Source organism: Scyliorhinus torazame, chromosome 31, assembly GCF_047496885.1.
Source record: "Scyliorhinus torazame isolate Kashiwa2021f chromosome 31, sScyTor2.1, whole genome shotgun sequence".
Lineage (NCBI taxonomy): Eukaryota > Metazoa > Chordata > Chondrichthyes > Carcharhiniformes > Scyliorhinidae > Scyliorhinus > Scyliorhinus torazame.
In genome coordinates, this window is record NC_092737.1 from 10,301,432 (window position 1) to 10,325,011 (window position 23,580).

Below are 23,580 nucleotides of genomic sequence, written 5' to 3' on the forward strand. Positions count from 1 at the left end.
ACTGAGGGAGTGCGGCACTGTCAGGGGGTCAGTGCTGAGGGAGTGCGGCACTGTCAGAGGGTCAGTGCTGAGGGAGTGCTGCACTGTCAGAGGGTCAGTGCTGAGGGAGTGCCGCACTGTCAGAGGGTCAGTACTGAGGGAGTGCTGCACTGTCAGAGGGTCAGTACTGAGGGAGTGCGGCACTGTCAGAGGGTCAGTGCTGAGGGAGTGCTGCACTGTCAGAGGGTCAGTGCTGAGGGAGTGCCGCACTGTCAGAGGGTCAGTACTGAGGGAGTGCTGCACTGTCAGAGGGTCAGTACTGAGGGAGTGCGGCACTGTCAGAGGGTCAGTACTGAGGGAGAGCCGCACTGTCAGGGGGTCAGTGCTGAGGGAGTGCTGCACTGTCAGAGGGTCAGTGCCGAGGGAGTGCCGCACTGTCAGACGGTCAGTACTGAGGGAGAGCCGCACTGTCAGGGTGTCAGTACTGAGGGAGTGCTGCACTGTCAGGGGGTCAGTCCTGAGGGAGTGCCGCACTGTCAGAGGGTCAGTACTGAGCGAGTGCCGCACTGTCAGAGGGTCAGTACTGAGGGAGTGCCGCACTGTCAGAGGGTCAGTACTGAGGGAGTGCCGCACTGTCAGAGGGTCAGTACTGAGGGAGTGCCGCACTGTCAGAGGGTCAGTACCGAGGGAGAGCTGCAATGTCAGAGGGTCAGTACTGAGGGAGTGCCACACTGTCATAGAGTCAGTACTGAGGGAGCGCTGCAGAGTCAGAGGGTCAGTACTGAGGGAGTGCTGCACGGTCAGATGGTCAGTACTGAGGGAGTGCCGCACTGTCAGAGGGTCAGTACTGAGGGAGTGCCGCACTGTCAGAGGGTTGGTACTGAGGGAGTGCTGCACTGTCATAGGGTCAGTACTGAGGGAGTGCCGCACTGTCAGAGGGTTGGTACTGAGGGAGTGCCGCACTGTCAGAGGGTTGGTACTGAGGGAGTGCCGCACTGTCAGAGGGTTGGTACAGAGGGAGCGCCACACTGTCGGAGGGTCAGTACTGAGGGAGTGCCGCACTGTCAGAGGGTCAGTGCTGAGGGAGTGCCGCACTGTCAGAGGGTCAGTACTGAGGGAGTGCTGCACTATCAGAGGGTCAGTACTGAGGGAGTGCGGCACTGTCAGAGGGTCAGTACTGAGGGAGAGCCGCACTGTCAGGGGGTCAGTGCTGAGGGAGTGCTGCACTGTCAGAGGGTCAGTGCCGAGGGAGTGCCGCACTGTCAGACGGTCAGTACTGAGGGAGAGCCGCACTGTCAGGGTGTCAGTACTGAGGGAGTGCTGCACTGTCAGGGGGTCAGTCCTGAGGGAGTGCCGCACTGTCAGAGGGTCAGTACTGAGCGAGTGCCGTACTGTCAGAGGGTCAGTACTGAGGGAGTGCCGCACTGTCAGAGGGTCAGTACTGAGGGAGTGCCGCACTGTCAGAGGGTCAGTACTGAGGGAGTGCCGCACTGTCAGAGGGTCAGTACCAAGGGAGAGCTGCAATGTCAGAGGGTCAGTACTGAGGGAGTGCCACACTGTCATAGTGTCAGTACTGAGGGAGCGCTGCAGAGTCAGAGGGTCAGTACTGAGGGAGTGCTGCACGGTCAGATGGTCAGTACTGAGGGAGTGCCGCACTGTCAGAGGGTCAGTACTGAGGGAGTGCCGCACTGTCATAGGGTCAGTACTGAGGGAGTGCTGCACTGTCATAGGGTCAGTACTGAGGGAGTGCCGCACTGTCAGAGGGTTGGTAGTGAGGGAGTGCCGCACTGTCAGAGGGTTGGTACTGAGGGAGTGCCGCACTGTCAGAGGGTTGGTACTGAGGGAGTGCCGCACTGTCAGAGGGTCAGTACTGAGGGAGTGCCGCACTGTCAGAGGGTTGGTACTGAGGGAGTGCCGCATTGTCAGAGGGTCGGTACTGAGGGAGTGCCGCACTGTCAGAGGGTCAGTACCGAGGGAGTATTCCATGCCCGGGTGCCTGTCTAAGAGGATCGTATCCACGTGCACTGTTTAGTCTGGATTCCTGACAGCAGCGAGCGATGTTTTGCTCTGCAGTTTGTTGAACATTCACCACATCACTGCGTCACTGGGTGGATAGTGGTTTCAGAATGGGTCGCCAACAATAAGCAGGGCCAAGAGGTCCTGTTTAGAAAGCTGTCCCCGTCAGCAGTTCCTGCCTTTGCTGGCGTCTGTCTGTGCCCGTGGTACAAGAGTTGCAAACATCGGGTTCACCCGCCAATATCCAACCCCGCACACCCAACCGGTCCCCTCCGACAGTGCGATGCCCCCCCCCCCCCCCAAATCACTGCCCACCTGCTTCTCGCCAAGGGTCTGCCCTCATGAGCGAGCCACCTCAACCGGCGCCCGAGAAAAGTGCGTCCCTCCGAGATTTAAAACTGGCTTGTGGCCACTTGCTAAGATCAGGGTGTATCCACAAACCAACGTGATCGCCGGATCCATGGATTCGGTCAATGGCCGAATTTGTCTCACGGACTCTGGGGTCTGAGGGGTTGACACCGAACGTGTATTAAGACGGTGGCTCTCCAGGGTAAAGGGGGGGGGGGGGTGATGATGCCACGGAGGAAGTTGAAAACAAAGGTGAGAATTTTACAGTGGCGGCGTCGCTGGATTGGGAACTCATAGAACGAGCAAGGGAGTGGGGGGGGGGGGGGGGGGGGCTCGTTCATCATGTCTCTCCCCGTGCGTGTGTGGTGTGTGTGGCCAGGGTACTCCACAATGCACCAGGGCTTGGCGGGGATGGGGGAGGGGGGGGGGGGGGGTGTTCGTCACTCTGGAGCATTCGGTGCCAGCATCGCCAAACCTCAGCTCGCCCCCGAGGCACCTTCGCACCCAATCCCAATCCCGCCCACTTGTCGCAAATTAAGCACTTGTCGCATTTTCTGCCGTAACGCCCAGCCTCCGACAGGGTTTCCCGAAGCTGGCATCGCAGCTTCCTCGAACCGTAGTCACCGTTGGTAACGCTGCAGCTGCGCACAGCAGGATCCCACAGGGCGGAACGAACCGGATAATCGTTTGTCCGGGTCGTGGAGGGAGTGGGGCTTGGGGGATAGTCGGCGTTGGCCCATGGATACCAGGGAGGCGATCGTGCAGTGTTACTGTCGCTGGACTAGTAATCCAGAGACCCCAGGGTGCCGCCCTGTGGACCCGGTTCGAATCCCACCAGGGCAGATGGTGAAATTTGAATTCAATAAAAATCTGGAATTGAAAAAGTCTAAAGGTGATCATGTCCCATTGTCGTAAAAACCCTAATGCCCTTGAGGGAAGGAAATCTGCCATCCTGACCTCGTGGCATAGTGGATTAGCACTGCTGCCTCACAGCGCCAGGGACCCGAGTTCAATTCCCGCCTCAGGTGTCTGTCTGTGCGGAGTCTGCACGTTCTCCCCGTGTCTGCGTGGGTTTCCTCCGGGCGCTCCAGTTTCCTCCCACAAGTCCCGAAAGACGTGCTGTTAGGCCATTTGGACATTCTGAATTCTCCCTCAGTGTACCCGAACAGGTGCCACACAGGACTAGGGGCTTTTACAGTAACTTCATTGCAGGGTTAATGTGAGCCTACTTGTGACAATAAAGATTCTTATTACATGGGGGGGATCTGGGTTGGGTGCGCTTTCAGAGGGTCGGGGTGCTGACTCGATGGGCCGAATGGCCTCCTTCTGCACTTTAGGGATCTTACAGAATCAATGGAGCACCAGCTTTGATTCTGTCCTCGGGTGGGTACTTTTGGAACCTGCAAAATCTTCAAGCTCTGCTTCACAGGCAAGACAAAGAGAGACAGACAGAGACAGAGAGAGACAGAAAGCGAGAGACAGGGAGAGAGACAGAGAGAGAGCGAGAGACAGAGAGACAGAGAGAGAGAGACACAGGCAGAGAGGGAGAGAGAGACAGACAGGCAGACAGACAGGCAAAGAGAGAGAGAGAGAGAGAGAGACAGGCAGCGAGAGAGAGGGAGAGCGAGAGAGACAGGTAGAGAAAGATACAGAGAGAGACAGGCAGAGAGAGAGAGACACGGAGTGAGAGAGACGGAGTGTGAGAGAGAGAGGCAGGCAGAGAGAGAGAAACGGAGAGACATACAGAGAAAGAGACAGGCAGAGAGGAGAGAGAGAGAGAGACGGGCAGAGAGGAGAGAGAGAGAGAGAGACAGGCAGGCGGAGAGAGAGAGACAGGCAGGGAGAGAGAGAGACAGGCAGGGAGAGAGAGAGAGAGAGAGAGACAGGCAGGCAGAGAGAGAGACAGGCAGGCAGAGAGAGACAGGCAGAGAGAGAGAGAGAGACAGGCAGAAACAGACAGAGACAGCGAGAGTTGAGTCAATATTGGCACTAGCTCCTGGGAAGGCAGCACTGGAAACATTCGCAAAATCTGAGCAATGTCATTAAACAGAGCAGAGGGAATCCAGTAGCAGCGGAATCTGACATGCACACATGACACACACACCAGTCGCAAAAACAAAAAAAAAGTTTTTGCAAACCTTCCACTGCAGGCAAACTTTTTAAAAAGAAACCTCCGCCGACCTCTGCATGCATTGAAATAAAACTGCCGGGTTTGTTTTTCTGTTTGCCAATATCTGCTTGCATTAATTCATCTGCCTCCCTGCAAACACCCCCATGCCCCCTCCTTACTTGCTGCTGGACGCTGTTGTCCTGCCAAGCTTGGAGAGCCTGCGAGAGGCTGCGACACTCCACCCAGGACAGAGCTGCGAGAGCCAGGCTGAAGGTGGCCAGGGAGATCGCTAGAGCTGTCAGCAACATCAGAGGAGCCAGGCGTATCTGCAACTTCAGCCTCCTCGCCACGGCCATTCCGCCCACCTCTCTCCCACCCCCCCTTGCTGCTGCTGCTGGTGGGAGGGAAGAAGCTTGCAGAGAAAGAGCCTTTGCTCAGAATGTTTTTGCATTTAAATCTCCTCCACCACCTTCCCTTCCCCCTTCAATCTGATTGTAGCTGCCCGACACCAGGAAGACAGAGTTTTTTTGCCAACAGGAAATTGACTTTTTTTCTATCTCTCTCAAAAATAGCCAAACATTTAAAGCGGCTCCGCCTCAGGGTGATGCTGGTCGAATAGGTGGAGGATTTCACTTTTTTTTTGGGGGGGGGGGGTGGGGGGGTTGAGAATTGGGATGGGGGGAGAGATCCAAAACGGTAAGGAAGAAATTGCATTTATATAGCACCTCCCATGTCCTCCAGGGGCAGCTGTACATTCAATGAACTCAACTCTGAAGGGGAAGCATGTTGCACAGGTCAGGACAGATACAGGAATGCCAAATTTCAAAGGGGACAGCAATTTGTACGACATAGTGAGGGGAAGGGTGCTGATTGGTTCATTGGCAAGTCAACTCTGATTGGCCAAGGTGTTTTTTATAAAAGCGTGGTCACTTGCAATTTTGGACACGGGGCAGCCATTCTGCGCACAGCACGATCACAGCAACGTGAGCATAAGAACTAGGAGCAGGAGTAGGCCATCTGGTCCCTCGAGCCTGCTCCGCCATTCAATGAGATCATGGCTGATCTTTTTTGGACTCAGCTCCACTTTCCGACCGAACGCCATAACCCTTAATCCCTTTATTCTTCAAAAAACTATCTATCTTTATCTTAAAAACATTTAATGAAGGAGTCTCAACTGCTTCACTGGGCAAGGAATTCCATAGATTCACAACCCTTTGAGTGAAGATGTTCCTCCTAAGCTCAGTCCTAAATCTACTTCCCCTCATTTTGAGGCTATGCCCCCTAGTTCTGCTTTCACCCGCCAGTGGAAACAACCTGCCCGTATCTATCCTATCTATTCCCTTCATAATTTTATACTTTTCAATAAGATCCCCCTGCATCCTTCTGAATTCCAACAAGTACAGTCCCAGTCTACTCAACCTCGTAATCCAACCCCTTCAGCTCTGGGATTAACCTAGTGAATCTCCTCTGCATTCCCTCTGGGCTGGTTTAGCACACTGGGCTAAATCGCTGGCTTTGAAAGCAGACCAAGGCAGGCCAGCAGCACGGTTCAATTCCTGTACCAGCCTCCCCGAACAGGCGCCGGAATGTGGCGACTAGGGGCTTTTCACAGTAACTTCATTGAAGCCTACTTGTGACAAGAAGCGATTTTCATTTCATTTCATTTTCCAACGCCAGTACCTCCTTTCTCAGGTAAGGAGACCAAAACTGAACACAATACTCCAGGTGTGGCCTCACTAACACCTTATACAATTGCAGCATAACCTCCCTAGTCTTAAACTCCATCCCTCTAGCAATGAAGGACAAAATTCCATTCACCTTCTTTATCACCTGTTGCACCTGTAAACCAACTTTTTGTGACTCATGCACTAGTACACCCAGGTCTCTCTGCACAGCTGCAGGTTTTAATATTTTACCATTTAAATAATAATCCCTTTTGCTGTTATTCCTGCCAAAAATAACTCACTCCCGGGTATCAGTTATTCTATAACAGCCCCTCGTTTAGATTCTAGTCTGTAACTCACTGCCGGGTATCTGTTAATTCTATATATAAACCACCCCGAAGCCCTCGATTAGATTCCAGTCTGTAACTCACTCCCGAATATCTGTTATTCTATATATAAACCACCCGAACCCCTCGATTAGATTCCAGTCAGTATCTCACTCCCGGGTATCTGTTATTCTATATAAACCACCCCAAACCCCTTGATTAGATTCCAGATTGTATCTCACTTCCAGGTATCTGTTATTCTGTACAAGTCACCCAAAACCTTCAATTAGATTCCAGCCTGTATCATGCTCCCAGTTATTCGAACTCGTGATTCGATTCCAGTCTATGACTTAGCCTAGCGCTCTCTGTGGCATGGGTTTCACCTTTCAAAATGTTTTGTTTGCATCTGGCGCCAAGTCAAGAGGATCTCCAGGCATCCAGCAACAATGATGGTATCAAGCAGTGTAAGCAGCCAATCACATCACAGTATCCCCACAGGCAGCAAACCAGGCGGTAAAATGCGTTGATTATTTTAAATTTTTAATTCAATTTTACAGCGAGCGAAATAAATGATTGGGACATACACATGGGATCAAGGTTGAAGCTGAAATATAATAAACAAACTCTTTTCAAATGTATTAATTTAAAAAATGTGGAATTTCTGTCACCATAGAGAAATTTGACAGAAATATAGAATTTGAGTTCCAGAGCAGAAAGATTGTCCAGTTTTAACGATGAAATTAATACACCATTGAAAAGACGCGGTTATACTTCATTCAACAAGGTGTAACTTTTGGAAGGTGATTTTACACAAGATCAACAGGGTAAAAAGGCAAGATTTCATCAGATCAGTGATTTCGAATTCAGTGCAGTCAAGGACGCCGCCACAGCGCACCCTATGGGAAAGTGTAGCAACTTCTGGCTTGCTGTATTTAGCCGCGCATGGGTAGATCCCAGAATCTGCTGTCAGTTTCGGAGGAGAGAAGACTGACAATGACCCCCCCCCACCACCACCACCACGATTGCCACCTTGAGATCCAGGTTGACGTAAATGCAAGTTGTGGTTTTGATATAAGCGCGGGATCTTCCTAGCACAGGGCTAAATTGCTGGCTTTGAAAGCAGACCAGCAGCACGGTTCAAATCCCGTACCAGCCTCCTCGAACAGGCGCCGGAATGTGGCGACTAGGGGCTTTTCACAGTAACTTCATTTGAAGCCTACTTGTAACAATAAGCGATTTCCATTTCATTTCATTGCCTTTCCGCACACCCTTGATGTGCGGATCAGCACTAACACATTCTCCACAAGTCCCTGTGGATCATACTCCCCACCAGTTCACGCCAGGCTCTTCCTGTGGCGTGCACTGGATCGGTCCGTGTCACAGAGCTGCCATTTGATCTGACACGGAGCGAGAGAACAGGTGCAGCCCTGCAATTGCTTCCAGAAAGTGTTGGCAATCGAGAGAGTGTGGGAAATGCAAGGAGCTGGTATTTGAAAGCAAGTGGGTGAGGGGGGAGCTTGCGGGAAGGAGCTGAGTTGGGAACCGAGGGCAGCATTTTGCTGGGGAATCTGCCGTCGTTCCTAGCTGAGTGTTAAAGTGCCTGGTGGTGTTAGCTTTCACACCATGTCTCCATTTCACCGCCGGTATCCTGTCAATACGAGCTTTCTGAATCTAAAAAAGGCGACGGGAACCCAGTCAGGAGCTTCCGCTGTCACAGGGAGCAGTGTCAAGCAACGCAGAGGCGAAGCTCACCCATGCCAATTGCTGCCCCTTTGAGATGTCCACCAGCCATAGGCTTTTCAAAGTTTTGTTGAAAAGAGGTGCGTGCTGTCGAAGTTTTTCATCTGGCACGCATCAGGACAAATGCAAGAATACCAAATTTCAAACAACCGCAACAATTTGTACCACCAGGAGAAAAGAGTGCTGATTGGTTGGCAAGTAACGTTGAAATGGCCTAAGGGTTGCTGTGGAGAAAGCAACGGGGAAGTAAAGGCTCCCCGAGTCTCTGGCTAATTCGAGGCTGGAACAAATTCCTTTTGTTGGCAGACAACGGGAGGTGGGGGAGGGAGAATGGGACTAATTGAATTTCCTGACGGAGAACCGGTCGAGGCTCGATGGTTTGTGCAATAAGGGCCGGGTGCGGGCTCGGAGAATCGCTGTGGCGGGGGAGGGGGGGAGAATCCCGGCACGCCGTTCCAACACGCGGTCGCCGCGGCCCCCACGGCGATTCCCCTTGCTCGACGGGCCGAGTACGCGCCGGGTTCCGCCAAGTCCCGCCGGGGCGGTTTACATTTTGACCCACCCGGTGGGACCTCAGCGTTCTGGCTGCGGGGGCTGTCCTGGTGGGGAGGGGGGTGCGGGGGGATCTGAGTCCGGGGTGGTGGGGGGGGCCTCCACGGTGGCCAGGCCCGCGATCGGGGGCTACCAATCGGTGGGCGTGCTCATTCCGGGGGTGGGGGGGGGGCCTATGTTCCTCTGCGCCGGGCCCTTTTAGGATTCCGCCATTATCCTGGGGGCCGGCATGGAGACGGCCGTTGGGCGCAGGCGCGGACCCCCCCCCCCCGGCTGTGTATAGAACATAGGACATGACAGCGCAGTACAGGCCCTTCGGCCCTCGATGTTGCGCCGACCTGTGAAACCACTCTAAAGCCCATCTGCACTATTCCCTTATCATCCATATGTCTATCCAATGACCATTTGAATGCCCTTAGTGTTGGCGAGTCCACTACTGTTGCAGGCAGGGCATTCCACGCCCTTACTACTCTCTGAGTAAAGAACCTACCTTTGACATCTGTCCTATATCTATCTCCCCTCAATTTAAAGCTATGTCCCCTCGTGCTAGACACCACCATCCGAGGAAAAAGGCTCTCACTGTCCACCCTATCCAATCCTCTGATCATCTTGTATGCCTCAATTAAGTCACCTCTTAACCTTCTTCGCTCTAACGAAAACAGCCTCAAGTCCCTCAGCCTTTCCTCATAAGATCTTCCCTGCATACCAGGCAGCATTCTGGTAAATCTCCTCTGCACCCTTTCCAATGCTTCCACATCCTTCCTATGATGCGGCGACCAGAATTGCACGCAATACTCCAAATGCGGCCGCACCAGAGTTTTGTACAGCTGCAACATGGCCTCATGGCTCCGAAACTCAATCCCTCTACCAATAAAAGCTAACACACCGTACGCCTTGTTAACAACCCTCTCAACCTGGGTGGCAACTTTCAGGCAATCTATGTACATGGACACCGAGATCTCTCTGCTCATCCACACTGCCAAGAATCTTACGCAGTACTCTGTCTTCCTGTTATTCCTTCCAAAATGAATCACCTCACATTTTTCTGCATTAAACTCCATTTGCCACCTCTCAGCCCTGCTCTGCAGCTTATCTATGTCCCTCTGTAACTTGTAACATCCGTCCGCACGGTCCACAACTCCACCGACTTTAGTGTCATCTGCAAATTTACTCACCCATCCTTCTACGCCCTCCTTCAGGTCATTTATGAAAATGACAAACAACAGTGGCCCCGAAACAGATCCTTGTGGTACACCACTAGTAACTGGACTCCAGTCTGAACATTTCCCATCAACCACCACCCTTTGTCTTCTTCCAGCTAGCCAATTTCTGATCCAAACTGCTAAATCACCCTCAATCCCATGCCTCTGTATTTTGGATTAGATTGGATTTGTTTATTGTCACGTGTACCGAGGTACAGTGAAAAGTATTTTTCTGCGAGCAGCTCAACAGATCATTAAGTACATGGGAAGAAAAGGGAATAAAAGAAAATACATAATAGGGCAACACAACATATACAATGTAACTACATAACACCGACATCGGATGAAGCATACAGGGTGTAGTGTTAATGAGGTCAGTCCATAAGAGGGTCATTTAGGAGTCTGGTGACAGTGGGGAAGAAGCTGTTTTTGAGTCTGTTCGTGCGTGTTCTCAGACTTCTGTATCTCCTGCCCGATGGAAGAAGTTGGAAGGGTGAGTAAGCCGGGTTTCTGCAATAGCCTACCGTGGGGAACCTTATCAAACGCTTTACTGAAATCCATATACACCACATCAACTGCTCTACCCCCGTCTACCTGTTTGGTCACCTTCTCAAAGAACTCAATAAGGTTTGTGTGGCACGACCTACCCTTCACGAACCCGTGTTGACTATCTCTAATCAAATTATTCCTTTCCAGATGATTATACATCCTATCTCTTATAAACCTTTCCAAGACTTTTCCCACAACAGTTGTAAGGCTCACTGGCCTATAGTTATGGCCGGCTTTCGGGGCCGGAGCAGCGAGCAGCACCGTTGTAGCCCCCGAAGTTGAGGAGAAGTACTGGGCCTGGAGGCCTGTTGACGCCGGCGTCGCTCGCGCCGGTTTTGACACCGGAGTCAACACTTGACCGCGATATCGGTGAACCTAGCTCATGACTCTATGATGCAATTGTTTTAAGAATGGGTCCCTGTGTATGAATGTGTGTCGCTTCCAGCAAGTGAAATGAAATTAAATGTAAATCGCTTATTGTCACAAGTAGGCTTCAAATGAAGTTACTGTGAAAAGCCCCTAGTCGCCACATTCCGGCGCCTGTTCGGGGAGGCTATCTCTGCAATGGTTCAGAGATTGAAGTCTCCAGTCAATAACACTTAATGATTGCTTTCGAATTGTCTTCTATATGGACGATAATCTGTTCCCTGAAGTTACTGAATTTTTAACATTAATTCACGGGATGTAGGTGTCACAGGTTGGGCCCAGCATTTATTGCCCATCCCTAATTGGTCCTCGAGAAGGTGGTGGGTGAGCCGCCTTCTTGAACCCCTACAGTCCGGGTGGTGGGGTTCCCAGGTATCTGCTGCTCTTGTCCTTCTAGATGGTAGAGGCCGTGGATTTGGAAGGTGCTGCCTAAGGGGCCTTAGGGAGTTGCTGCAGTGCATCTTGTAGACGGTACACACGGCTGCCACTGTGCGTCGGTGGGGGAGGGAGTGAATGTTTGTGGAAGGGGGAGCAATCAAGCGGGGCTGCTTTGCCCTGGATGGTGTCGAGCTTCTTGAGTGTTGTTGGAGCTGCGCTCATCCAGGCAAGTGGAGAGTATTCCCTCACACTCCTGACTTGTGCCTTGTAGATGAGGTGAGTTACTCTCCCAGTCTCTGACCTGCCCTGGTAGCCACAGTAGTTATATGGCTGGATCAGTTACTGAATGACAACACAAAGTGCATCTCTACGTCCCGTACCTTGCGTGACCTCCACTACTGGAAGGTACCAGCTTCGACCTGCCTTGCACAATTTGAGATGGTCAAGAGTAGAGATGGTTTAATGTGTCTCAGTGTCTGTGTGTTAAGGGCTGTTTCCAGTAACTGTTCAAACTGACCTTGACGTCATGCCCACCGCTGATAAATTAGCCACGGTGAATCACTGCAACATTTTGTCAAAAATTTTAAAGGATCGTATCATGGCCTCATGATTCTCCCGGGGTATTTTGCAGTGCAAGGAATTATCTTTGACGTGCGATCGATGTTACAGTGCGGGCAAAGGCATCTGCCAAATCAGCGTGTAGCAATATCCCACGGTGACCAGGCGAACCATTTATTATTATTTTCTTTTCCCAATGAAGGGGCAGTTTAGCGCGGCCGATCCACCTAACCTGCACATCTTTGGGTTGTGGGGGCGAGACCCACGCAGACACGGGGAGAATGTGCAAACTCCACACGGACAGTGACCCGGGGCCGGGATCGAACCCGGGTCCTCGGCGCCGTGAGGCAGCAGTGCTAACCACTGCGCCGCGGTGACGCCCTCTGACAATCCATTTCTGTGGCCGGCCTTAACAGCATCTGTGAAGAGAGAAACAGAGTTTAATGTTTCCCGTCTGCGTGGCTCTTCAGAGAGAGAGAAAGGTGATGGATTTGAAAGGAGAGGTGGAAAGGGGAGGAATCACAGAATCCCTACACTGCAGAGGAGGCCATCCAGCCTATCAAGTCCGCACCAACCCTTCGAAAGACCCCTCCTGCAACCCCTCCCAACCTTTGGGTACTAAGGGTCAATTTAGCATGGCCAATCCACCTAACCTGCACATCATTGGACTTTGAATTCAGGAGAGAGTTGACAATGGTATCATGGACACAAGATAAAGAGAGTGTTAATGGTACTGGTAAGGACTAAAGATGGTGTTAATAGCAGCGCAAAGGAAATAGAAGATTGTGTTAAGAGCAATGGACGGATGGCCCTGTGAGCGAGGTGTGTGGGGGGGGGGGGTGTTGCGGGGAGGTGGAATTGGTTTAAAAATGAGGTGAAGGTGGAGGAGGTAGTCCCTGGTCTGAAGTTGTTGAACTCAATGTTGAGTCCGGAAGGCTGTAACGTGCCTCATCGGGAGATGAGGTGCTGTTCCTCCAGTTTGCGCTGGGCGTCACTGGAACATCGTAGAGGGCCAATGACGGACATGTGGGCAGGAGAGCGAGATGGTGAGTTTAAATGGTGAGCGACAGGAAGGCTGGGGTAGGGCTTGCAGACTGAGTGGCCTCCCCCTGAATGACCGGGATTGGAATAGTCCAATATTCCACTCTGGTGTGTCCAGTCAAAATAATTCCGTCTACCTTCCCCTGCTGCCTGGCTATGGGAGCCTTCATCTTGGGGTGGGGGGGTTGGGGGAGACGGTTGCGCTATAGTTCCCCATTGTTTTCTCCATGGCAACACCCCAGCCAATCAGAGTTGACTTGCCAACCAATCGGCACCCTTGTCTCCTGTCGAGTATTGTCACGATCGTTCGATTTGGCATTCGTGGGTTTCTCCTGATGAGTGGGAGGTGAAAAGCTTCGGCAACACATCTCTCTCAGCCTAAATATTTATCGCCAGTTTTCCGTCTTCCGATTTCATCCTGCTCTCTCCGCCCGCTCACGGACCTCTCTCTTTTTTTTTTTGGGTGCTGCCCTCTTTTCGCTGGCACTGTAGTCGGTGCAGAACCGGGCCTCCTCCATCCAGCCCTTTCGTGGCCAGGCCAACCTGCCCCTAGAACGTCAACGCGGCTGGGTTTCCGCCCTCCCTCTCTCTCTCCGCAGACGCCGCCTGACCTGTGGGGTCCGCAGTCGGTTCCTACCTTTGAGTCGGAAAGCAGATTTATCTTCTTGTTCTCGTGAAGGATGTGGTTGTGGCCCCAACAGATGCTTCCTATCAACTGCATGGCGAGGCCTACCTCGCATCCGAAACAACACAGGGTCATCGGGTAGTACAGCATCGAGGGAGGCCATTCAGCCCGTCCAGTTTCCTCCTAGAGCAATCCAGTTCGTTCCCACTCCCTCGCTCTTTCCAAATATCCGCCAGTAAGGGGGCACTAAAATTAGGGGGTCGCCATTGATGACAGAGACAAAGAGAATTGTTTTATGTCGGGGGGGGGGGGGAGGTTGTTGTAAGACTTTGGTTGCTGTGAGACTTTGGTAAAGTTACTATTCTATCGGTGTCCGCTGCCCCCATCAGGCCATGCTTCCCAAATCCAAACCGCTCGCGGAAACAAAACGTTTTTTCTCACGTCGTCTCTGGTTTCAACCTGGTTCCCCCCCGGTTACCCACTCTTCAGCCATTGGGAATTGAACCTTGGCTCCACCTGAACTCGCCGCGTTTTAATCCCCTCCGACCAATCTCCTCTTCACCTTCTTGCTGGCCTTTGCCAGGGCTGTCTCTGATTGTCAGAAGCAGTTCTTCGCAACGGCATTTCTGGGCTTCACGTGTCTTGCAACCCAGGAAGGAAGAGGTCAGGACCCATTTTGACCTCGGCCTGGCCCAAATCGATGCCCGTTATTTTTGACCAGTCATCGTTCAAAGTTTATTCGTCAGCCCTGTTTGCGAGCGAACGGTTCTCAGCAAAATTGAAGTCAGTGGAACTCAGGGCCAGGCTGAGTTCAGAATAGGCCCTGACCTCTTCCTTCCTGGGCGAGATGGTTGTGGTGGTTGGAGGTTAATCATCTCAGCTCCAGGACATCACTGCAGGAGTTCCTCAGGGTAGTGTCCTCGGCCCAACCATCTTCAGCTGCTTCATCAATCACCTCCCTTCCAGCAGAAGGTCAGAAGTGGGGATGTTCGCGGATGACTGCACAATGTTCATCACCATTCGCGACTCCTCAGATACTGAATCAGTCCCTGTCCAAATGCAGCAAGACCCGGACAATATCCAGGCTCGGGGCTGACAAGAGGCAAGTTACATTCGCGCCACACAAGTGTCAGGCAATGACCATCCCCTACAAGAGAGGATCTGACTATCTCACCTCGACATTCAGCGGCATTTAGGGGCTGGTTTAGCACAGTGGGCTAAACAGCCGGCTTGTAATGCAGAACTCAAGACCAGCAGCACGGGTTCAATTCCTGTACCGGCCTCCCCGAACAGGCGCCGGAATGTGGCGACTAGGGGCTTTTCACAGGAACTTTGTTGAAGCCTACTTGTGACAATAAGCGATTATTATTATTACCTTCGCTGAATCTCCCACAATCAACATCCTGGGGGTTACCATTGATCAGAAACTGTAGCTACCACGGCAGGTCAAAGGCTAGGAATCCTACGGCGGGTAACTCACCCCCTGACTCCCCAAAACCTGTCCCACATCTAGAAGGAACAAGTCAGGAGTGTGATGGAATACTCTCCACTTGCCTGGATGAGCGCAGCTCCGACAACACTCAAGAAGCTCGACACCATCCAGGGCAAAGCAGCCCCGCTTGATTGCTCCCCTTCCACAAACATTCACTCCCCCCACCACCGACGCACAGTGGCAGCCGTGCGTACCGTCTACAAGATGCACTGCAGCAACTCACCAAGGCTCCTCAGGCAGCACCTTTCAAACCCACGGCCTCTACCATCTAGAAGGACAAGAGCAGCAGATACCTGGGGACCCCACCACCTGGAGGTTCCCCTCCGAGTCACTCCCCACCCCGACTGGGAAATATATCGGCCGTTCCTTCACTGTCGCTGGGGAAACATCCTGGAACTCCCTCCCTAACAGCACAGTGGGTGTACCTACACCATAGGGACTGCAGCGGCTCAAGAAGGCGGCTCCCCCACCGCCTTCTCCAAGGGCAATTAGGGATGGGCAACAATACCGGCCCGCATCCTGAAAGAATGTATAGCCAAGTTCTCTTATTTGGCAATAGCAGCGATCCTGATGTCCTGCCACATTGGTAAATTATTCACCCATGTTGAAATTATTCACCCATGGGCAGCACGGTAGCCTTGTGGATAGCACAATTGCTTCACAGCTCCAGGGTCCCGGGTTCGATTCCGGCTTGGGTCACTGTCTGTGCGGAGTCTGCACATCCTCCCCGTGTGTGCGTGGGTTTCCTCCGGGTGCTCCGGTTTCCTCCCACAGTCCAAAGATGTGCAGGTTAGGTGGATTGGCCATGATAAATTGCCCTTAGTGTCCAAAATTGCCATTAGTGTTGGGTGGGGTTACTGGGTTATGGGGAAAGGGTAGAGGTGTGGACCTCGGATAGGGTGCTCTTTCCAAGAGCCGGTGCAGACTCGATGGGCCGAATGGCCTCCTTCTGCACTGTAAATTCTATTCTATAAAATCTTGTTCTGGCACAGTCGACATTCCACTGTTGACTCTCTGGGGGCATTAATGATGGATAGAAAGTCCAGTTTCTACAAACCCTGTTTGGATACAGCAACAGTTGCAAAACACTCAGTGGTCCTGGGTGAGATCTTTGCCAGTCTTGGGCGATCACCGGGTGTAATACGGGCCATAAGGCACAGGGGTAGGCCATTCGGCCCATCGAGTTGCCCCGCCATTCATCACGACCGCGGCCTCCACACCGCTGCACCGCCCACTCCTCCTGTTTCGGACGGTGTGCGGTTCTGGCCTCCTTATTTGAGGAGGCAGCACCTCCATTGGAAGCCATTCAGACAAGGTTCAACTGGGCTGATTCCTGCGATGAAGGGAGGGAGGTCTTATGAGGGAAGGTTTCAGCAGGTTGGGCCTTGTGGTATTATCAGGTATTACAGTACCCAAGAGGCCGAAGACCATTGGTTAAACCTAGGAGTTTACCATTGGCTGCTGGTATGTAGCTCCGCCTTGACAGGCGGGGTATAAGAACCGGTGCCGTCCCAGCAGCCCTCACTTTCAGTACCGAAGCTGCTGGGGAACAGTTCTAGTCGATTAAAGCCTTCAGTTATGTTACAACCTCGTCTTTGATTGTAATTGATCGCGCATCAGACCTGTATCCATTTACAGAATGAGAGATGATCTTGGTGAAGGGTGTAAGATTCTGAGGTGGGGGTGGGGGGAGGGGCTCGACAGGGTAGATGCCACGAGGATGTTTCTGCTGATGGGGAATCTACAAGGGGGAAACAGTTTCAATGTGAGGGGGTCTCCCACTGAAGACGGGAATGAGGAGCAATTTAGTCTCTCGGAGGGTCGTTCGTGTTTAGTATTCTTTCCCCCAGAGAACAGTGTAGACTGACGTCACTGAATATATTTGAGGCTGAATTAGACTGATTTTTGATTGACGAGGGGGGCGTCGAGGGTTAATGTTGAACAGGCGGGGAAGTGGAGAGACTGGAATCGGACCCCCGTTGATCTTACTGATGATGTGGAGATGCCGGCGTTGGACTGGGGTGGGCACAGTAAGAAGTCTTACAACACCAGGTTAAAGTCCAACAGGTTAGTTTCAAATCACTAGCTTTCGGAGCGCTGCTCCTTCCTCAGGTGAATCAAAGGGGCTGCGCTCCGAAAGCTAGTGACATCGAAACAAACCTGTTGGACTTTAACCTGGTGCTGTAAGACTTGATCTTACTGAACAGCAGAGAAAGCTCGAGGGGCCGATTGGCCCCTTCCTGTTCCTCTTGGGAAATAATTTCTTCCCTCGGTGTGAGATTTTCTTTAGCGTTGGCCTTCCAGTTACTCTCCCTCGAAGTGTCTCCAGTCCTCAAGAGGAGTCACCCGGACCCGAAACATTAAATTGTGTTTCTCTCTCTCTCTCGTCACAAACGCTGCTTGGACTGCCGGGATTTTCCAGCGTTTTCTGTTTCTCGTTCTGAACCACAGCATCCGCAGTAACTCCCATTTATTCTCGTCCTTTTCGAAAAGCACGATCCCGGGGACGGGTTCCAGAATGTGAACTATTGCTCTATTCATTGCCTCGTCCGAATGCTCCCGAAGCTCGGTATTCTCCACACGGGCGCAGCTTAAGCCCCTCAGCTCCTGGAAGAGAAGACCCTGAATCCTTTTCAGAACTGCAACCGAGGGGGTGCTGTGTTAAACCCTTTATAACTCTGGTTCTAACCTCAAGGTGGAGCATCACGTCTAATTCTGGGCACGACACTTCAGGAAGCCTAGGCTCAGCGGGATTTACTGGAATAGTCACCAGGATGAAAATATTTAATTACTTGGAGGGACTGGAGATGCCAGCGTCGCTCTACATGGGGCAGAGAAGGCGAAGACGGGATTTGATAGCGGCACTCAAACCCATGGCGATGTCGGAGTTGGGGGGAGGTGGGTGTGGGGGTGAGGAGGGACCAAGCCAAGACCTACCCACCCCCGTTCCCCCGATCGGAAGCTTCGTGTGTCGGGCAAGGGAGGGTATCGGACGAAGCTGCGAGGTCCCCTACAGTCGAATAGTCAAGCCGTTGCAAACGGTTGACCGGCGCAAGAAAATGGAAACATTCGTGACGCTCCCCACTTTGATGCGCAGTCCCCCTGTAAATACTGACACACTCCCCCGGGTATCCCCAGTAAATACTGACACACTCCCCGGGGACCCCACTGTAAACACTGTCACACTCCCCCGGGGACCCCCCTGTAAACACTGTCACACTCCCCGGGGACCCCCTTGTAAATACTGACACACACCCGGGGACCCCCTGTAAATACTGACACACTCCCCCGGGACCCCCTGTAAATACTGACACACTCCCCATGGACCCCCTGTAAATACTGACACACTCCCCAGGGACCCCCTGTAAATACTGACACAGTCCCCATGGACCCCCTGTAAATACTGACACACTCCCCAGAGACCCCCTGTAAATACTGACACACTCCCCATGGACCCCCTGTAAATACTGACACACTCCCCAGGGACCCCCTGTAAATACTGACACACTCCCCGGGGACCCCCTATAAATACTGACACACTCTCCATGGACCCCCTGTAAATACTGACACACTGCCCATGGACCCCCTGTAAATACTGACACACTCCCCGGGTACTCCCTGTAAATACTGACACACCCCCGGGGACCCCCGGTAAATACTGACACACTCCCCGGGGACAGCCTGTAAATACTGACACACTCCCCGGGGACCGCCTGTAAATACTGACACACACCCCGGGGACCCCCCTGTAAATACTGACACACACCCCGGGGACCCCCTGTAAATACTGACACACTCCCCGGGGACCCCCTGTAAATACTGACACACTCCCCCGGGTACACCCTGTAAATACGGACACACTCCCCAGGAACCCCCCTGTAAATACTGACACACTCCCCGGGGACCCCCTGTAAATACTGACACACTCCCCGGGGACCCCCCTGTAAATACTGACACACTCCCCGGGGACCCCCTGTAAATACTGACACTCGCCCCGGGGACCCCCTGTAAATACTGACACACTCCCCCTGGGACCCCCTGTAAATACTGACACACTCCCCGGGGACCCCCTGTAAATACTGACTCACTCCCCGGGTACACCCTGTAAATACTGACACACTCCCCAGGAACCCCCCTGTAAATACTGACACACTCCCCGGGGACCCCCTGTAAATACTGACACACTCCCCCTGGGATCCCCTGTAAATACTGACACACTCCCCGGGGACCCCCTGTAAATACTGACTCATTCCCCGGGGACCCCCCTTGTAAATACTGACACACTCCCCGGGGATCCCCCTGTAAATACTGACACACTCCCCGGGGACCCCTCTGTAAATACTGACTCACTCCCTGGGGACCCCCCCTGTAAATACTGACACACTCCCCGGGGACCACTCTGTAAATACTGACACACTCCCCGGGGACCCCCCCTGTAAATACTGACACACTCCCCGGAGACCTCCTGTAAATACTGACACACTCCCCGGAGACCTCCTGTAAATACTGACACACTCCCCGGGGACCCCCTGTAAATACTGACACACTCCCCGGAGACCCCCCTGTAAATACAGACACGCTCCCCGGGGACCCCCTGTAAATACTGACACACTCCCCGGGGAACCCCTGTAAATACTGACACTCCCCAGGGACCCCCCTGTAAATACTGACACAATCCCGGGGGACTCCCTGTAAATACAGACACACTCCCCGGGGACCCACCTGTAAATACTGACACACTCCCCCGGTGACCCACCTGTAAATACTGACACACTCTCCCGGGGACACCCCTGTAAATACTGACACTCTCCCCGGGGACCCCCTGTAAATACTGACACATTCCCTGGGGACCCCCTATAAATACTGACACTCTCCGGGGAACCCCCTGAAAATACTGACACACTCCCCCGGGGACCCCCTGTAAATACTGACACACTCTCCGGAGACTCCCTGTAAATACTGACACACTCCCCGGGAACCCCCTGTATATACTGACACACTCCCCGGGGACCCCCTGTAAATACTGACACATTCCACCGGGACCCCCTGTAAATACTGACACACTCTCCGGAGACTCCCTGTAAATACTGACACACTACCCGGGGACCCCCTGTAAATACTGTCACACTCCGCGGGGGAACCCCCTGTAAATACTGACACACTCCCCGGGGACCCCCTGTAAATACTGACACACTCCCCGGGGACCCCCCTGTAAATACTGACACACTCCCCGGGGACCCCCTGTAAATACTGACACTCGCCCCGGGGACCCCCTGTAAATACTGACATACTCCCCCTGGGACCCCCTGTAAATACTGACACACTCCCCGGGGACCCCCTGTAAATACTGACTCACTCCCCGGGTACACCCTGTAAATACTGACACACTCCCCAGGAACCCCCCTGTAAATACTGACACACTCCCCGGGGACCCCCTGTAAATACTGACACACTCCCCCTGGGATCCCCTGTAAATACTGACACACTCCCCGGGGACCCCCTGTAAATACTGACTCATTCCCCGGGGACCCCCCTTGTAAATACTGACACACTCCCCGGGGATCCCCCTGTAAATACTGACACACTCCCCGGGGACCCCTCTGTAAATACTGACTCACTCCCCGGGGACCCCCCCTGTAAATACTGACACACTCCCCGGGGACCACTCTGTAAATACTGACACACTCCCCGGGGACGCCCCTGTAAATACTGACACACTCCCCGGGGACCCCTCTGTAAATACTGACTCACTCCCCGGGGACCCCCCCTGTAAATACTGACACACTCCCCGGAGACCTCCTGTAAATACTGACACACTCCCCGGAGACCTCCTGTAAATACTGACACACTCCCCGGGGACCCCCTGTAAATACTGACACACTCCCCGGAGACCCCCCTGTAAATACAGACACGCTCCCCGGGGACCCCCTGTAAATACTGACACACTCCCCGGGGAACCCCTGTAAATACTGACACTCCCCAGGGACCCCCCTGTAAATACTGACACAATCCCGGGGGACTCCCTGTAAATACAGACACGCTCCCCGGGGACCCACCTGTAAATACTGACACACTCCCCCGGTGACCCACCTGTAAATACTGACACACTCTCCCGGGGACACCCCTGTAAATACTGACACTCTCCCCGGGGACCCCCTGTAAATACTGACACATTCCCTGGGGACCCCCTATAAATACTGACACTCTCCGGGGAACCCCCTGAAAATACTGACACACTCCCCCGGGGACCCCCTGTAAATACTGACACACTCTCCGGAGACTCCCTGTAAATACTGACACACTCCCCGGGAACCCCCTGTATATACTGACACACTCCCCGGGGACCCCCTGTAAATACTGACACATTCCACCGGGACCCCCTGTAAATACTGACACACTCTCCGGAGACTCCCTGTAAATACTGACACACTACCCGGGGACCCCCTGTAAATACTGTCACACTCCGCGGGGGAACCCCCTGTAAATACTGACACACTCCCCGGGGACCCCCTGTAAATCCTGTCACACTCCGCGGGGGACCCCCCTGTAAATACTGACACACTCCCCGGGGACCCCCCTGTAAATACTGACACACTCCCCGGGGACCCCTCTGTAAATACTGACTCACTCCCCGGGGACCCCCCCTGTAAATACTGACACACTCCCCCGGGGACCCCCCTGTAAATACTGACACTCACCCCGGGGACCCCCTGGAAAAACTGTCACACTCCCCGGGGGACCCCACTGTAAATACTGACACACTCCCCGGGGACCCCCTGTAAATACTGACACACTCCCCGGGGACACCCTGTAAATACTGACACACTCCCCGGAGACTCCCTGTAAATACTGACACACTCCCCGGGGACCCCCTGTAAATACTGACACACTCCTCTGGGGCCCCCCCTGTAAATGCTGACACACTCTCCCCGGGGAACCCATGTAAATACTGACACACTCCCTGGGGACTCCCTGTAAATACTGACACACTCCCCGGGGACACCCTGTAAATACCGACACACTCCGCGGGGACCCCCCCTGTAAATACTGACACACACCCTGGGGACCACCCTGTAAATACTGACACACTCCCCGGAAACCCCCTGTAAATACTGACACACTCCCCGGGGACACCCTGTAAATACTGACACACTCCCCGGGCCCCCCTTCTAAATACTGACACACTCCACTGGGGCCCCCAGTAAATACTGACACACTCCCCGGGGACCCGCTGTAAATACTGACACACTCCCCGGGGACCCCCTGTAAATACTGACACTCTGCCTGGGGACCCCCCTGTAAATACGGACATACTCCCCCGGAGAGACCCTGTAAATACTGACATTCTCCCCGGGGACCCCCTCTAAATACTGACACACTCCCCCGGGACCCCCCTGTAAATACTGACACACTCCCCGGGGACCCCCTGTAAATACTGACACACTCCCCCGGGGACCCCTTGTAAATACTGACACACTCCCCGGGGTCCCCCTGTAAATACTGACACACTCCCCCGGGGACCCCCTGTAAATACTGACACACTCCCCCGGGGAATCCCCTGTAAATACTGACACACTCCCCGGGGACCCCCTGTAAATACTGACACACTCCCCTGGGGACCCCCTGTAAATACTGACACACTGCCCGGGGACCCCCTGTAAATACTGTCACACTCCCCGGGGACCCCCTGTAAATACTAACACACTCCCCCGGGGACCCCCTGTAAATACTGACACACTCCCCGGGGAACCCTGTAAATACTGACACACTCCCTGGGGACCCCCTGTAAATACTGACACACTCCCTGGGGACCCCCTGTAAATAGTGACACACTCCCCAGAGACTCCCTGTAAATACTGACACACTCCCCAGAGACTCCCTGTAAATACTGACACACTCCCCGGGGTCCCCCCTGTAAATACTGTCACACTCCCCGGGGACCCCCTGGAAATACTGACACACTCCCCAGGGACACCCTGTAAATACTGACACGCTCCCCGGGGTTCCCCCTGTAAATACTGACACACTCCCGGGGACCCCCTGTAAATACTGACACACTCCCCGGGGACCCCCTGTAAATACTGACACACTCCCCAGGGACCCCCTGTAAATACTGACACACTCCCCGGGGACCCCCTATAAATACTGACACACTCCCCAGGGACCCCCTGTAAATACTGACACACTCCCCGGGGACCCCCGTAAATACAGACACACTCCCCCGGGGACCCCCCTGTAAATACTGACACACTCCCCGGGGACCACCTGGAAAAACTGTCACACTCCCCGGGGACGCCCCCTGTAAATACTGACACACTCCCCGGGGACCCCCTGTAAATACTGACACATTCCCCGGGTGACCCCCCTGTAAATACTGACACACTCCCCGGGGACCCCCTGTACATACTGACACACTCCCCGGGGACCCCCTGTAAATACTGACACACTCCCCGGGGAACCACCCTGGAAACACTGACACACTCCCCGGGGACCCCCTGTAAATACTGACACACTCCCCAGGGACCCCCTGTAAATACTGACACACTCCCCGGAGCCCCCCTGAAAATACTGACA

At 53.5% G+C, this 23,580-nt stretch overlaps 1 protein-coding gene across 2 annotated transcripts in view; it reads right to left on the reverse strand.

Annotated features, from left to right (window-relative positions):
- tnfsf12 (TNF superfamily member 12) overlaps positions 1 to 23,580 on the reverse strand; it is a 112,470-nt gene that overhangs the window by 35,648 nt on the left and 53,242 nt on the right. Inside the window, exon 1 of one of the 2 annotated variants that reach the window (XM_072493319.1) lies at positions 4,633 to 4,960. The exons of the other annotated variant lie outside the window; for it this stretch is intronic. Within the exon in view, the coding sequence (XP_072349420.1) occupies positions 4,633 to 4,809 (177 nt within the window). The 5' untranslated portion in view covers positions 4,810 to 4,960. Of the gene's footprint in view, positions 1 to 4,632; positions 4,961 to 23,580 lie in introns of those variants that run through there. 2 annotated transcript variants of the gene reach the window in all.